This window comes from Scatophagus argus, chromosome 6 (assembly GCF_020382885.2).
Source record: "Scatophagus argus isolate fScaArg1 chromosome 6, fScaArg1.pri, whole genome shotgun sequence".
In the NCBI taxonomy this organism is placed as follows: Eukaryota; Metazoa; Chordata; class Actinopteri; family Scatophagidae; genus Scatophagus; species Scatophagus argus.
Genome location: NC_058498.1, coordinates 2,623,709 through 2,640,489, shown reverse-complemented (window position 1 = coordinate 2,640,489; position 16,781 = coordinate 2,623,709). Strand labels below are relative to the sequence as shown.

The 16,781-nt window shown below is 42.8% G+C and overlaps 1 protein-coding gene across 3 annotated transcripts in view; it reads left to right on the top strand.

Moving 5' to 3' along the window:
* The first annotated feature begins 317 nt into the window (after window positions 1–317).
* The window catches only part of nos1apa (nitric oxide synthase 1 (neuronal) adaptor protein a), a 134,379-nt gene continuing 117,915 nt past the window's right edge, over window positions 318–16,781 (top strand). For 2 of the 3 annotated variants that reach the window (XR_006843692.1, XM_046392753.1), the window contains exons 1-2: window positions 325–859; window positions 1,221–1,292. Coding sequence is in view for 2 of the 3 variants with exons in the window: in XM_046392753.1 (XP_046248709.1) it covers window positions 755–859; window positions 1,221–1,292 (177 nt within the window). In the remaining variant the exon portion in view is untranslated. Of the gene's footprint in view, window positions 860–1,220; window positions 1,293–16,781 lie in introns of all 3 variants that reach the window. The other variant, XM_046392754.1, reaches the window with a different exon arrangement.

Here is a 16,781-nt window from a genome sequence, read left to right as displayed (position 1 = left end):
GACACACTATGTTTTCTTCTGTCAAACGAGGTTGTTCCTCTGGCATAAGCCAACGGGTTATTTATTTCCCCTAATGGAAATGCTGTGCTAAGAAAACTTTGCAAGTTAATATACCACATCTGTTAATAACAACATCAACGCTCACAGAATAGAAATGTGATTATTAAGGCGGAGAGGCCACTCCTTACTGAGCCACATTCAGGCTACTCCCGTGCTGTGTGTGTGTGTGTGTGTGTGTGCGCGCGTGTGAAAGGTGGGTGGGAGCGAAGAGAGGGGGCAGGTACCAGACTTTGAGCCCCTCCTCCCTGAGAGCCGCGGTGCGCCTCTGTTCCAATGGAAACAGGTGGGAGCCGCGGACTCCTCCAATCACGCCCTCCCTCCGTGAGTCCGCGGCAGGAGGCAGGACCCAACCAACTTCCACACTGACCACGGGAAAAGTCGGGAAAACACATCTGCCCCCGCATGTCGCTGTTCCGGCTGGCCCGTGTGTGAGTGTTTAAACGGTGAATATTAGCAGGGCAGCACAGCAGCTCGCCGGAGCGCCAGTGAAGGAGTTGCCGCCACTTGGCCGCTGTTGACGGCGGCGTAGCAGCGTAGCAATGCTGGAGCGGTTCGCTGCCGTGGAGAACATGAACTAACCGGACTTGGAATTGTTCCTGCCTTGGATTACTTGCCTGTTAAACCGACGCGGTTCGTTTTCTGTTGACTTTCGCTTGGTTCCGCTGGTAGCGTGGAGTAGGAAATACTTTAAAAAATGCCTGGAAAAACCAAGTACAACCTCGTTGATGATGGACACGATTTGAGGATCCCGTTGCACAACGAGGAAGCGTTCCAACATGGGATCAACTTCGAGGCGAAGGTAAATTCACAAGGAACAGCTGCCAAGTGTGGATAGCTAGTCGTTAACGTCTTATTCACGCGTAACGTTTGTGTTGGAGTGTCGTCTTCGTCGGTTAGCCTGTCTAAATCTAAAAGATGAACGTTTAACACCGCAGTTGTGTTTAAAGGTGTTGTGTTTGAAACCGAGTTAGCGTTAGGTGACTCGTTCTCATCCCGAAAGATTTGACTAGCAAGAAAAGCAAGTTGTTAGCTAGTTGAGAGACTGAAGTCGCAGTGAGTTAAGTTACTTAAGTGTACATTTGAAGTGTTTGAATGAAAATGAAGTGAATGCCAGCTTCACAATGTGTTGTACCTGTCGTGTTTTACCTTCCTGACAACAGTACATCGGCAGTCTGGATGTGGCGCGGCCGAGCAGCCGAGTGGAGATTGTGGCTGCGATGCGGAGAATACGGGTGAGTGGAATCTGGACGAAACTCCCATTCAGATCTTGACTTTTTTCACATTGTCGCTCATCAGCTCATGAACATGTCTGGTAGAATACGACATGAGAGCTTTTGGGATTAACTGTGGCCCACTGCTATATTCGGCATGTGTATGCTTGGCTAAACAACAAGTTATATCAGGAAACTTTTTAAATTGATGGAAGACTGTGGGAATATGAGCCCACTAAACTATGTGAAGTGAAACATTACTAGAGTGCTTGCATTTTGCTTTTTATTTCTGGTGCCAAATTGAGAAGAACACTATTGGTTGTGAAAGTGTAATAGTGCTTCGATGAATTTTGGTCTGATAGAGACGTTTGCCCGGGTTAATTGTCTGCTAAATGTGCGTATTGATTACTTATTTGAATAATGGTTTGACCACTTGATGCCCTTTCCCTCTGAGGCTCCAGACAATGGCATGACAAATCACCAATATGAGGCATGAAGTAGTGTGTGAAATAGATGATTTCACACTCTAACTACAGTGTTATCAATTAGACATAGATAGCATGAACGCTGGACTGCGCAGGCTTTGCGCTGTCTGGGGCTTGGCTTTTACTGGCCGGACGTTTGGTCTTCCATGTGCTCCATCCCTGTGCTGGAGTTTCCTTTGAAGCAATGCACTGGAGTGTGATCCCTCCACCCACTCTCTGCTGTGTAAACCCAAGATTTACAGCTTTTTCAGCTCCAGAGAGCAGACTTAATCTTAATCAGTGTGTCTGCCAGCTTGGCAACAGTTGGCTTACCAACCTAATACAGGTAACGCCAGTGTTGTAGAGGCATTTGAGGATTATGGTGATGAACTGGAAGGTGTGCTGGGATTAATCGATGAGACCCTCAAAACCCCACAACATGAGCGTGCACACTTTTCTGTATTTCTTATCCCGTGATTTTAAAGGAATTTGAGAGGGCGTAGAGTAAAACAAGAGGTTAAAATAAGGGTTACACAGAATGAATGCCTGTTTTATTTCAAATAAATGACATTTTTCAATAGACTGACTGTAGTTTATCAACACCAGTGGCAGTTGGAGTGCAGTTTTTTATCTGTATGTTGTGATGAAGTTCATTTCAGCAGGTCACCCACTCATTTTTACATGTGTGTACACACTGTTGGGCCTGAGGTGCAAAATGTCTTCTTGCTCTTTTCAACGACATGTTCTGCTCCTATAAAGTGGACCTCCCAGTGTGCTGCCATGGCAGCTGTTGTTGCTGGCAGGAAAACAGGCTTTGGTTTGGCTCCTTCGGTGTGAAAATGGTTTGATGGCACAATGCAGGGAAACCACAGGTGTATCAATCGGAAGGGCGGTCACACTGGAAGGCATGGGACTGCTGGAGCAGCTCTGAAGGCATTTGTTTTACTTGGGCAGCAAGTAAGCCAAGGCAACCTGAAACTTAATGTGGATTCAAGAAAAAATAGAGAAAATAAAACTTTTTATATCAGATAGTTTTTTCTTGATTAATACATGCTTGTGAAATTCTGACTGTTGTGTTGGATATCATGTAGTTTTTTTTTGTTCTGATTCAGAATGTGACTTTGTTAATGTTAACGTGGATTCCAACCTTTAGTAGCCGGGTGATGTTTACACTGATACCAAAACAAAGAAAAGTCATAACATAACATACACAATTTAATATCCATGATTATCCTATTTAGATTAAATTCATATAATTAATGAAATTCAGGGTCTGGAATTAACACCCTTCGAGCTGCAAATGTGGTTATGTTTCCTGATTGGTGAGAAAATCTTTCATGAGTAAATCATGTTTTGGTGTCTAAGGTGCGCGCTGTTTCTAACTGCTGTCAGTGTCAGGGTTTACAGGCTCAAAGACAGGGACTTTGTGGTGCATTCAGTTGTGCTGCCTAAACTCAGAAATTACTCCTTGAATGGCTGTGAGAGCTGGGGATTTTTGTCTTATTTCCCTTTGCTGAGAAACATGGCCACATCTTTCATTTTGCGCTTCATTCTTTCACGCCAGCATTTTAAAAATTAGATGCTAAAATCTTAACGACATCCCATTCATTTTTTTCATTCATGCATCGTGAGTGTTTATTCTGACATTCTCTGTCTTGCTATACACAATTTGAATGCTCATTTTTTTAATTAGACACACAATTGGCCCTTTATGTGGCCTGACGGCCTACTATGTGCACATAAAACTTGCTGCAATGTTTGGTCCCTTTTGATTTGATTCATATTATACTGCAGCTTTAGTTAGAGTATTTATTGTTTTTGCTCCCTAAACTGCTGGATGTTGTGAAGCAGATAGAGAAAGTGCTGGGTAAGTGTTTGATGACAAAGCATTGTAAAGGCACAGATCAGAGGTTTCTACTCTATCTGCTGGAATGAACAGGATTATCCATCAAAACAATGACACTGTAGAGTACATTACGCACAGACAGGGCCGTTTTTCCCAATCTGTGATGGTGATTTCCAGATCGCTGGACGGCCTTTCTGCTCCTCGGCACACCTGTTCAGTCAGTACAGGTAGTGGGTGGAAACCTTTGGAAGTTCAGTTTTGCAGACTGACAAAAGTTGCCATGGAAAGTTTTTCTTTGCTTGCTCTTTTCAAAGAACTCGAGGGACAAAGACTCGTCTCGTCGAGGCTTTTGATGCCATGTGCGGTTTCTGAAAGAAAGTTTTGGTAAAATGACGCTCCCCACAGTGTCTCCTCTTTTCCAAGATATGTATCAGCCTCTCTTCCTGCATTGTCAGCTGGGGCTATTCTGGTTGCCGGGCGACCGGTTGATGTATGGTGTCATTGTTCATTGTGTGCATGAGTCACCTGTAAGCCAGTAGCAGATAACAAACTAATGACACGGCAAAGCAGAAAATAGCCACCTACAGTGGAGTGGTACGTGCAGCACTGCGGGATCTGCTGTAGTTTGTTGATCTCTTATGCGTACACACAAACACTCACTTTGTGTTGTGCGTGTTATTCTTATTATTCTCATTCTATTGTTTGCTTGCTTGTTTTTCTGTGATTATTGGATAAATTCAAGAAATGCAAATCACATTTTTCTGAAGGATTGTTGAAGCTGAAATGGACAAAGTATATCATTTCTGCTTGGTAAATGATTTTGAACAGTTTTTAATTTTGTATGGGCAAGACATGTGACGCTGACAACAGGAATTAAAAAGTAATTAAGTAAAATACACTAGCAATAATTGAAAATAAGAGTCATATATTTTGAAAATAAAGCAGAAATAGATTTATAACTTAAAAGATGAATTAATGTTGATTCATTTTCTGTCTGATGGATTGATTTTTCAGCGATTTCAGTCCTGGTTCAGTCTTTCTTTATGCTTTGGCTGTGAAACATTGTACATAAACAAACACCTGGTATGGTTTGAATGCTTGCTTTAGAAAGAGAGAATAAACAGTAAAGCTCATCTTGCTTTTTCTCGCTGTCAGATGAAGTCCACACTGAGATGAACATGCTCTGTTATAAAGACCCTTATAAATTACATTTACTATTGTAATCCTCATCTGGCAAAGTCTGGTAGCAGCTTATCTGTTTAAAAGGAGAGGAGACCTTTACAGCGAATTAAAGGGATTAATTTCTCATTAATCTGCCTTTGCTGGGTTAACTGACTGTAGGAAGATTGAGCAGCATGGGATGAGAAGATTAGATATGTCTGAGGACACGTCTGAGGAGACTGAAAGAGCACAGCGGTGGTGCTGGTGTAGGAAAAAGACAGAAATGGGAAGGCTTTGTCCTTCCCTCTGGCTGTCCAGCTGGACAGGAGCTTGTGTTCACCATGCAGCTAACGAGCATCTTTCTAACACCAGTAAACTGGTGGTGAGAACACAGTGGGGGTGTTCATTCATCTTCAGTGCACACTAAAGTATCCTGTTAGTGCCTTAATGTTGTGCTCCTAATGCACTCTTCACCGAATGTAGAGCCTGTTTACAGAACCGTGACTTCCCAAACGCCGTTCAGCTTCATATGTTGGTTGAAGCTGGGAGTTGTTGCATCTCTGTCTCAACTTTTCCACCCGCACATTTTGCATACTGAAACTTGTTTTGTGCTGAGGTGCTTTGTTTACCAGGTGCATGTGAATGCACCTTGATGTCCATGTTGGTGCCCACGCACAGCTCGCAAAGTGGACTAAAGTGTTAAATGTCAAATGGCAGCGTGATCATTGTAGTGAGGCAGCTGACGTAATTACGTGGTTACTGGTGCCTTTGGCTTGGACTTTGCATAGTATGCCCTGTTCACTGTGTGCATAGGAAAATACACTCACAGAGTTTACAGTCATAAGGTTGCAGAGCCTCAGTTTACTCGACAAATGTCTCAGCTTATTTCCCCATCACTGCACTGTCAAGACTTTTTCACAGAAATGAGAAGAATGGAAGTAAATGAGGTAGAAAAATGATAATGATGATAAAGTTTCAGTGACAGTCTCCAATCCGTAACATCTGTAGTGCTGTTTATTTTGATCATTGTCTCACATATCTGCTCTTAATTAGCCGCAGCTAACCTGCCTCATTTTGATTGACCTTAACAAGATAGAGAAGCTCATTGCCTGTCCAGTTAATCGGGCAGGATTAATAGATGTGGCTCTCAGCAGAAATGTCTTGCATTAAGAAAGAAAGGTATCCAACATACTGTCGAATATTTTAGTGGGTTGGACCAGTTTTTCTGGTCTGGGGTTGATCGGGTTTGATTTTATGCAGACTGACTGACCTGCTCACCACAACAAATTGCTACTCCGCCCGTCTGTGACACGATAGCCTTCAGTATTGATAGGCTGATATATGATGTGCGACCAATCAGATTTGTGGGCGGGACACTGAGTGTTACTACTGAGTGATGACTGCAGACAAAAACGATTTTCTTGCGTGAATGCTGGACAACACGAATAAGGAGAATTATGTCGGGACAAAGTCCAGAGTTGCCCTTTCACACATGCAGCACACAACAGGAGATTGTCTGTTCATGTTAGAAGTGTTCTTAACTGCTGGAAGTATAAATACTACGTTTGGTTTAGAGAAGGGGTGTTGCTGGGGTAGAGCCTCCTGCAAGCTCCATAGCAATGCGTGCATGTGTGAGAGAAAGACAAGCTGCTGAATCAGAGTCAACTAGCTCATTTTTAATTAATCTAGAGGTGACGTCCAGATTTATGTTTTTGTCCATTGACCAATTGGTTGAAGAAACTTTGTAATTTAAATCACCGAAGATTTTCTTTGATTGACTACAGCGTGGCCATAAACCAAAACAACATGTGGCCAAAAACCATCTGGGAACTCGGCCAGTCCCAAGTTATTAAAAGTTCGGCAAACTTGGCTGCCGTTCTCCATACATGCCTGCGTCCAGCCCTTACAGCAACAGAGGAGTAGCAGCTCAGTGTGTTAAACACATCTGAGGCTGAAACTCTTCAGACGAAACAGGAAACACACTCTCGTTTGTGTCTGTGTCCCGCCCAGTTGATCTAATCACGTTAGAAAGCATGAGCTGAAGTGTCTTCAGGGAAAGGAGGGTAAAGCTCGCTAACCTGTTGGGGGATTTCTCAATTTTGCACTCGGTGTCAATTTTTGTTCTTGACTAATGTAGCTCTCTGCCATTTCCCTTTCAAGTGGAGAGCACTTAGAATGAAGGTGCCCTTCGCTCAGAACCAGAGAGGTTATTCATCTCATGAATTTAATCCTGTTCACTGACACCATCCAGCAGTGGTTCTGCCTAAAATGTTTCTGAATAAGTGGGTCTCGTTTCGATTTTAAACTGAAAACTGAACTGCATGAAAGGTGTGATTTAGACAGCGTTAGAAAAAAGTGCATGATTTCCGTCATAACTTCCCAGACGCCAAGATGATATCTTCAGATACCACCAAGTTATTATAACAAGGAGTGGGATCATTTGAGAAGCTTCCTCTTAAAAATAAAAAAGATGCATTTGAAACATTCAGGTCAGCCTTGCACAATGTCACTGATGGAGAAGCCGACAGTGCAGAATGGCTCACTCATTCAGACATGTCAGCGATGAAATTCAGCACCTCACAGTAGTAACTGGAGAGCAGGAGCATCTGAGAGCCTGTTGAGGTTATTGCCACCATTTTTCAGACATGGATAAAGTCATTGTGAAGCTTCAGTTCAGGAAACTGATGGCTTGTGGTGGTTTGTGAGGGGGAACATGTTTTATGTTAATCCTTCTCTCGGCTGTTTTGAAGTGAAGATCCTTGCAAGATGTTTTATATGCCTGAATATCTTTGAAGAGCATTTTAAAGCATCCCTTTGTGTTCTTCCAGCCTGTTGTCTTTTGTGCCTTGAGCTCAGACATATTCAGAGGCCTTTTTCCCTCACTTAAGGTCACAGTTGAAAGGTCAAAAATGGAGCTAATAATGACCCATGCATGATTTGTTAGCCTGCCTCCCTTTGCTCCTGCTACTGCTCAACTTTTATCTGCACGGGATGGGGATTAGATTGGTGGATCAATTAAGCATGATGGGTATTTGCGTAGATCACATTAAAGTATTATTGAGCACTTGCTCTGCGTCATGTTTATCTACACGGTTGGTGCTTTTTCCTGTACTGACTTGCTGTAAATCCCATGTGAGCCGAGTGTATTTAAGTTGTGGCTAATGCTTAACTAGATTTACTGTGCACGGTTTATTGTTTAATGGCTTGGTGAGCTCCTGACTGATCAGAGATGGCACGTCTACAGCCTGAGTCAAAGTGGGAACTGACGATTATTTAGCTACCCATCGTAAGAATCGTCTGCCTGTTAAACGATTCATTATGGAAATAGCTTTTAGCTAAAGGCAAGTCTGCAAGGCTTACTTAAAAAAGGTTGAGTAACTCAATTGTCAACAGAATAATAATTTATTCAGCTGGATAATGCAGAAGGAAACCTTGCATACCAGCAGATCTGAAAAGTAGTGTGAAGTCAGTTTATAGCTGCTGTCAGTGAATTTCCTGACTCCTTGCGGGATGCCATTCACATGTTCCCTTGCTGCCCTTTTGCCGCTAGTCACAAATGACTTTACACAAATCCAGATTTATACAAGTGAAAAGCAATCCCTCTTAAAAATGTAACTCTTGGTGTCAAAATCTGGAATAACTGCAATTAAGTATGATTTATTCAAGTACTTAAGTATTTTAAGTACTTCAAGTATTTTAATTTTCTGTGTCTTCATACATCCACTTCACCAGGAAGCACGTTGTACGTTATATATTCGGTTACATTTATTTGAGAACTTTAGTTATTTTGTAGACTCATATGATTTAGTGGTGATAGGCTGTTATCTGTGACATGTAACCAATCAGACTGTGCTGTGGGCGGGGCATTCAGCGAGCGAGCGAGCGGACACTCAGCATTGACAAAAATCAAGACAAAGACAAAAATCTTTTACCACTGAGTTGGTCATTGCAATTGTTAGAAAAGCTAGAACAGTCTGGTAACCTCAGAAAAATTGTTATTTTATAGTAATGCAGCCTTTCAAAACCAGGAACAGACAATTCTTAGACCGTGTCAAATGCAGAATTGATATATCACAGTACTGATATGATAACAATATTGCCCAATTCTAGGTGTCAGAGTTGAACAAGTCCCCCACATCCTGTCTAATCTGTAAGAAACATTTTCCATCCTTTGGCGACTTGTATCTGTGATCTCAGAGCTCATGAAAGCAGGTGAGGGCTGGAACGTAGATCGACCTGTGAACTGGTAGCTTCACTTTAAGACTCAGTTCCTTCATCACCGCAGTAACAACATGTATGTGATCGTGTGCTGGATAAGTCAGCCTCAGAGTCCACTAAAAGTTGCTTTGAAAACCACATAAGCATTGTCAGACTGAGTTGTAACAAAGTGGAAAGTCATTCTAAAGATCAGGCCCTCATCTTGTTTCAGATATTTGTGTGTTCCGTTGAGACAAGCAATTACTTGCCTGTGCACATGTACTGTATTACTGTGAACACACACACCTCCTGCCTGTCTCCCCAGTGAAGCTCAGGACTGTAAATCAGGCGTCAGTAAATTTCTCTCCCGACTCGTCCACCTCTCACCACCTCAGCTTTACTTTCTCTGCAAAGTCCCCCACTATCTCTCTCTCTCTTCTCTTCAATCCCACTTTTGTCTCTCCCTTTCCATCACCTTTTCATTTTCTTGTTAGCATTCAAAGGTGCTACCCCCCCCAATGCTGGCCTCTTCCTCGAACTATCTGTTAAGCCCTTCACATCGCCCTGCCCTTCATCAGAGGCCGAGTGAAACATCAACTGATTCATGGGTTCTTTTCTCAGAAACAGGAGGGGACTTTGTCATCCCCTGCTGTAACTAATGGAGACACAAGCGAAATTTGATCCATCCTTTCTTGTAATTAACGTCTGCCGCTGTGCTGCTGAAATATATCTCTTCCTGCAGAATTTTTATTAACATTTTAATCCTGTGAACATTAAATAACCCCAAGATACGCTTCCAAGAACCTGGTGGTCCCTTTTGCTCCGGTTCGTAAGAGGAGGGAAAGAAGAAATCCATCCATCCATCCATCCATTTACCGCTTATCCATCAGGGTCGGGGGGGGGGGGGGGGGGGGGGTTCTGGAGCTGGAGCTGGAGCTGGAGCCTATCCCAGCTGACTACGGGCGAGAGGCGGGGTTCAGCCTGGACTGGTCGCCAGTCAATCGCAGGGCCAACACACAAAGACAAACAACCACACACTCTGACACTCACACCTAGGGGCAATTTAGAGTAGCCAATTAACCTAATGTGCATGTTTTTGGTATTGTGGGAGGAACCCGGAGAACCCGGAGAAAACCCACGCAGGCACATGGAGAACAGGGCCCAGACCGGGATTTGAACCTGGAACCCTCTTGCTATGAGGCGACAGTTCTAACCACTGCACCACCATGCCGCTCAGGGACAGGAAATAGCTTAACAAATTAAAAAAAGCAACAGACACTGTCCTTGTTTCTTGTATTTATTGCACTGAAGATATGCAGCCAATTAATGACAGAGAATCTCATGAACCTTTAGGGCATTGCACCTTTCACAGCAGTGTTTTAGAGAGCCGTGGATACACATGAGCTGGGCGATTCTCATGGTCGCTGGTCTTTTCGATAGACTCTGTCTCTAACAACAAGCCTCTGGTCACCTGCTGCTGTGTAGATTGAATCGCTGGTGAAGAAATTCCAAGATGTGAGTTGTGTTTTTTCAGGCAACCTTGTGGAAAGAGAAAGAAAGAAAGAAAGAGGTGAGCTGAGCAAAGTGCAAAGAGGTTTGTGATTAAGCTATAAAATAAGGTAGAGAATTAAGTAGAATATTAGTTGATTGGTCAGACCACCTGCCCATAGATGCACAGTTTAGTCAGGGAATCAGTTCTAATCCAGTGAGTATGAATATGTGTGCACCATGAAGACATCCTTCTGTTTAGGACAACATGAGCACCATCCTCCTCGTGATAACAAACTAGACAAGAACAGGCTCAAACTGAGTTGTCAGCAGTATTACCTGCACTCCAGTTGCGTCTTTACCTCCTGTGATTTCCCCTCCTTCTTCTCAGTTTTGCTTGTACTCCTCAAAACACTCCAGTGCTGCTTTTCACAACCCACTGCTTCACTCACTCATCGTCTTTCTCTGACAAGATAACGTGATGGCACACAGATGCTGCAGCGTTTTCATTTAGAATCTGTTTCCCTCCCCACGCCAGCATTACAAGCATCCTGTGCACCACCTGATTCTCCACCTCCTCCTGGAAGTGTCAGTAATAAATTGGCAGGTGAGGCTAGGTTTTGCCCTGAGCCAGGTGCTGCGGTGGTGGTGATGTAGGATATTTGGAGCTGGTGTTTAGACGGTTGCACCTTTGACATGGTTGCCCTGCAGCATCAACATGGGAGGCAGCGTTGAAAAAGATGCTGTGCCTGGCAGAGATGAGAGCGTTCAGAAGCAGCGGAGAGGTCAAATTCATCACTGCATTTTCCATCAGAAGACGTCAGAAGTAAAATACCTACTTTGACATCAGTGATGTGAGTGTGGCTGAAAGTTTAATTTGCTGAAAAGTTGGCCTGCCCGACATTGGAAAACTGCCCTCTCTCCAGAAATCAGCTTGGACTGCTCCATTTCTTGTTTCTCGGAGTTGATTCTGACACCGGCAGAATTTCCCCAGGTGGAGAGCTACTCGGGAAAACAATACTTTTCTGTGTGTCGCAGTCATTTCTACTGATTTTTTTAATTTAATTTTTCAACTATCCCTGCCAATAAAGTCAAAAGCCCAAAACAAAAAGATTAGTACAGGATGCTGCAGTCCCAGTTTGTTACCAGCATTGTCCATCACTTAACACTCTGAAACACCAAGGCAATTTTATGTAAACATTGGATGGACGCCTTGGATGTTGTTTTCATTCCAGATTAGGGGAAAACAGTCTGCTCTGTGATGCAAAATCATGATGCAGTCCAAACTGTGAGTTCTGTCATCTGTAGCACCTGTAGTGCAACTCTGCGTGTAATCAAATGGGAAAGTCTCTGTCAAATTAAAATGCCAAATATTAATTTGGTTTCAGCTTCTCAGATATCAGGATTTATGGTTTCAAAGAGATTTTGTGTTTTAGTCTGTGGCTCAGGGAAAAGCAGGCAATTTGAAGACAACACTGGGGGATATTTTTTAATTAATATATATATTTTTTTTTACTAAATGATTAATCAATGAATTAGAAATAAACAGTGACTGATAATTAAAGGAATCACCAGTGCCAGTTCAGTGTCCTTGTAGACTTGGTCCTGTCAGCACACATGGTGGTCTGAAGAGCTGGTGTGTCTGTCCAGCACACTGGGGGAGCCTGAGGTGTGAGGACGCTGCTGTTTAACTGCTGTCTGGGTAGCTGTGTGGTTGTCTGCCATGTGTATGTGCATGTGTGTGTGTGTGTGTGCACTTGGGGGTGTCACTCCTGCACTCGTCTATCACCTCGTCCCTTTGATTTTCTGTCTTTTCACACTTGGTAACCTCCAACCTGATCCTCTGGTGGGAAAGACTGCAACTCACCCTGGTCACGTGTTCAGCCATTCCTGTGCCGAGAAGGCAAGATGGACACAAAACAGTCGGACAGATTACAATGAGGTTTTGGCTCCTCCAGCAACAGTTGTACAGGATTACACATTGTCCACTGACAGACCACACACACTCACACACTCACACACACACACACACGACTGGTTAGAGAGCTGCTTTTCGGTCTCGCTGCTCCCCTTTCCTCCCAGGCCGACTCCCCTGTGCTTTCATCAGCCTCTTTATTATCAGCACAGCTTCCACTTTACAGTTGAAAGTGGACTATTTATGAATGCCTTCCGGAGCAGGTAGAGAATGAAGACATCCAGAGATGCGCAGGAACAAATTCTCCCTCTGGCTGCTTTTCCTCCTCTACCTTCTCCTCATCCTTTCTTTTTATCTTTATTTTTCACTTACCTCCCCACATATCTCTTCTTAGATCTCTCATCCTCAGCTTGTAGCCTTCCCTCTCCTCTCTCACTCCCTTTGCTTTATCTTTCCTACCTCCTCTTTTTACCCTAATCCCGTCCTGCCACTTTTCCTTCATCCTCGTCACTCTTTAAATTCCCCCTCCCCCTTTACTCCTCCCCCTTGTATTCTTTTGGCTTGTTGTTCCTGTCCCTCTCCTCTCCATTCTTCTCTTAGTGCTTTCTCTCTCTTCATTGCTCCCCCTCCATATCTTCATCTTGCCCCTTTACTCTCTCTTCATGGGGCTTTTCTCCTCCTCCTCCTCCTCCTCCTCCCCCCACCCTCCAGCTCAGTTTCTGTCATTGTCGGAGAACATACCTCCCCTGCATACCACCTGCATACTTAGCGTGATTTTCGTAGCTCAGCTCTCAGGCTCTTGTTTGTCCTTTCTACGCACAGAGTGTGTGTGTTTTTGTTTCTGTCTTAATTTGAAGTCCTCTAATTAGTCAGCTAAATGACATTTTAAAGCTGCGATTGGCCCAAATTCTCACACAGTAATTCATTGGGTATGACTTAATCAACTGAACCCCAAGCTGACATTTTCACATTGCTTGTTTATCTGATCATCAGTCCAGAACCCAAAGATGTTTGGTCTACAAAATGGATGGCTTTAAGCTCAGAGAATTATGGGTACTTTGTTTGTTATACAAATACCAGTATTTTTAAAATGGTAACAGAAAAATGTTAAATATTTGGTCAAGAATAGTAGTTGTGCTGCACAAGACTTGTATTCATCGCTGAACAACAGTGAGGGATTTGAATTGCTTTAGAAATGTTTTCTGTGGTGTTCTTAACTAAACAGTTTAATCAGTTAAATCTCATCTTTATTAGTAAATGTCTTGAGTTAGCAGTGTGAGGATGCCTCTGTTAAAGGAATGGAGCATCCAAAGAGGATGATTCACTCATTATTCACTCTGCCACGTGTAATTGAAAACACATATTAAATTCTGCAAGTTAGCAGACATAAAAACGACCCTGTAATTACACTGAACAGTTCCACACATTGCAAGGCCATATGATTACATACACTCAGTGATTACATTACGTTCAGCAGATGAATGCTGTATGTACCTCATTATTTTTTTTTAACGTTTTCCAAAAGCAGAAGCTTAGAAAGAACACATAAAAGCGTCCGTCTCTTCACTGAAGTGCCGAAGGGAAATGCATTGCATTACATAATGTAATGTGATAAATATTGAACTTCTAGCCACAGTGTGCTTGTTTGGCCCCAGAACACTTGGATTATTCTGCGTGATGCTTTTGGAGTCACTTCAGGGTCAGGATTTGGTCTCCTTGGTGCTGATTTCCAGCTATGTTTGCTCTCTGTAACTTATTGATTGGGAGGGAACTGTTCCTTTTCAAGCTGGGATTGGCTCCAGCCCCCCCGCGAACCTGATGGATAAGCGGTATAGAAAATGGATGGATGGATGTTCCTTTTCAGTCACCTCTGAGCCAAGGCCTTTCTGCTGCTTTGGAACAAAAGCGTAAACATGTGTTCCTCGTGTTTACTCACAGACAGACACTCAGCGGCACAGTGCTGAGTGATAATGTTAACCAGTCATTTGCTGCTCCCAGGCTGACCTTGGAACTGCCCTCATCTGTCAGCTCTGGGCTTCGGCATTATCTCACAACCGCAACCATCTCTCCTCCTATCACCCCTCTGCGGCCGCGTCTCAATCCTGCGGTCGGCCCTCCTCTTCTTATAAGCTTCCCTTTGCTGTATCTTAATGCTGCCAGGAACCTATCCAAACACCTTTCCTAACCTTGGTTACATTGCGGCGATCCCGGTTTGCGTGCCCCCCCCCCCCTCAGCTAACCTCCCTCCCTCCTTTTGCATTTCCTTTTTAGCGTTACTTTTTTGTGGGATGTTTAGGAAATAACAGCATAACCAATGACCGGCTCAAATCGCAAACTGCGCACTGCAAACTTACTGTGTGTCCTGTTGTTCACGTCCCGAGAGCCTCTTCGCTGGTTAGAGATGTGTAACCATGGTAACCCATGCCATTGATAAATTCATTTGAAATTTTATGGCTAACCTTGTGCTCACAGTTATTGAAATATTATTGACCTATTATTGAGAAGGTCATTTGTATGTTTTGTTGTTTTTGTTGTTATTGTTGGCGCCACTGCTGCTTTCCATCCTGGGATAATGATTGCGGCGTAGAGTCCAGTGCTTGCATACTGTAATACTTCCCTGGAAATAGTATGATTTTTATGTGCTATTGGTTTCATCAAAAATCTCGCATACTGTTTAAGTTAATAACACAGTTAATTACAGCAGCAACAGCAGCCGTCATCTCCCATTCATCCATGTCATGATAGTAATATAAAAAGCCATCCAGCTGTCTTGTATTCTTCATTTGTCTGCTCCTGTGAAGGTTTCCTCTGGCTGTAACTGCCGCCACACTGACTGTCACATTTTTTTTTTCTGTGCACAACAAACTGTACAGGCTGAGGAGAGTATCAGAGGCCGTATGCCTAGCATTGCTTCAAATGATTCCCCTGCCTTTTAGATCAGCACAGATGAAAGAGAGTCAAGGAAATGGGATGATAGGGAGGTTACAGGGATTGTTAGCTCTCCAGAGTGTGTGTCTGTGTGTGTGTCTGTATGTGTATGACTGTGTATGTTTCTGGGGGCTGGAAGGATGGAATGATGTTGCCCTCCAATATGGTTTTAATGAAACCCTTTCCCCTGTACAGACACTTTCATTAAAGCTGTAGGCTGCTGCTGTCAGCCCTCCTTTACCCACACACACCGTGTGGATAAACAACTCCTTAGGAACCCACAGACATTCTTCATCACGTTATTTTTCAGTCTTTTGTCTTACTTGATTTTTGGCTTCAGTCTACCCGTCTCTCTCCACCCCTCGCTGTCCTGCCCTCCAGCATTTTCATTCTTTTGTTTCAACAGTTTAATTGGCTACACAGTTTATCAGGAGCCATTTAAACAAAAAGTCATTTTTGGAAAAACCAACATAACAATTAAATGATATGAAAACATAATGTATAACGATGCAAAATATTTTATTTATAATTAAAATGTTAATAGTATTGTATGTCTGATGATATATGCCAGCGCTCTGAGGTAATTTATGCAATCATCTCATTTGATATTTTGAATTTTAGTTTGCAGGACAGTATTTTTGTCAGTCGTTTTGGCATTTGGTGTCTTATAAAGAGGAATCTGTTCACGGTTTGGTTCAAGTGGCTCTACTGGGAAGATTTTCTCAGTTGTCGATCATTGATTTACTACAATTTGTCAATTAATCAAATGAAAGAAAATAATTTGCCAAATCTTTTGATATTTGAGTCATTGTCTCATTTTTCAAGTAAAAATGTCAAACATTTGCTCATTGCAGCTTTTTAAATGTCAATGGATAAATGGATTTGCTCTTTTTCTTTGTCATTAATGAAAGTAAATGAAGACTCGATTGGATTTTGGACTGTTGGTTGGATAAAACATCCATTTGAAGATCTCACTTTGGGCTCTGTGAAATTATACAGAGCATTTTTCACGATTTCTTTCACATTTTATGGACTAAACTGATTTATCATGAAAATGACCAGTGAATTCACTGATGATGAAGCTGTAGCTTTTATTAATTTAAAAATATGATATGTAACATCCACCTTAAACTGAGTTGGATACTTATTATTCCAGATATTTCCAGTGATGTTCAAACCCAGAGAAATCTGTAGTTTCTTCCCAGTAACGTAACGTGCATTTCATTTGATCGCCTGTCGAGATAACTTCCAGGAGAAACTCAGAGTGAGGAAGGACGTCCACGAACGTGACTAAACATGGATGAAACTTAAAAACTTCTGTGCCTGAGTTGTGCCAGGTAGATGTTCATCTGCAGTGGTGGTTGTTTAACAAAAAAAGACAACAACTCTCATGAGCCCACACCACTTCCTGTTTTTGTTTTTGATGGCAGTGGCGCAAACTGCATCGTGTATAAAAAGTAAGAAATAGATTAACTGATTATAAAAATAAGCGTCCCTTGCAGCCTTGTCTC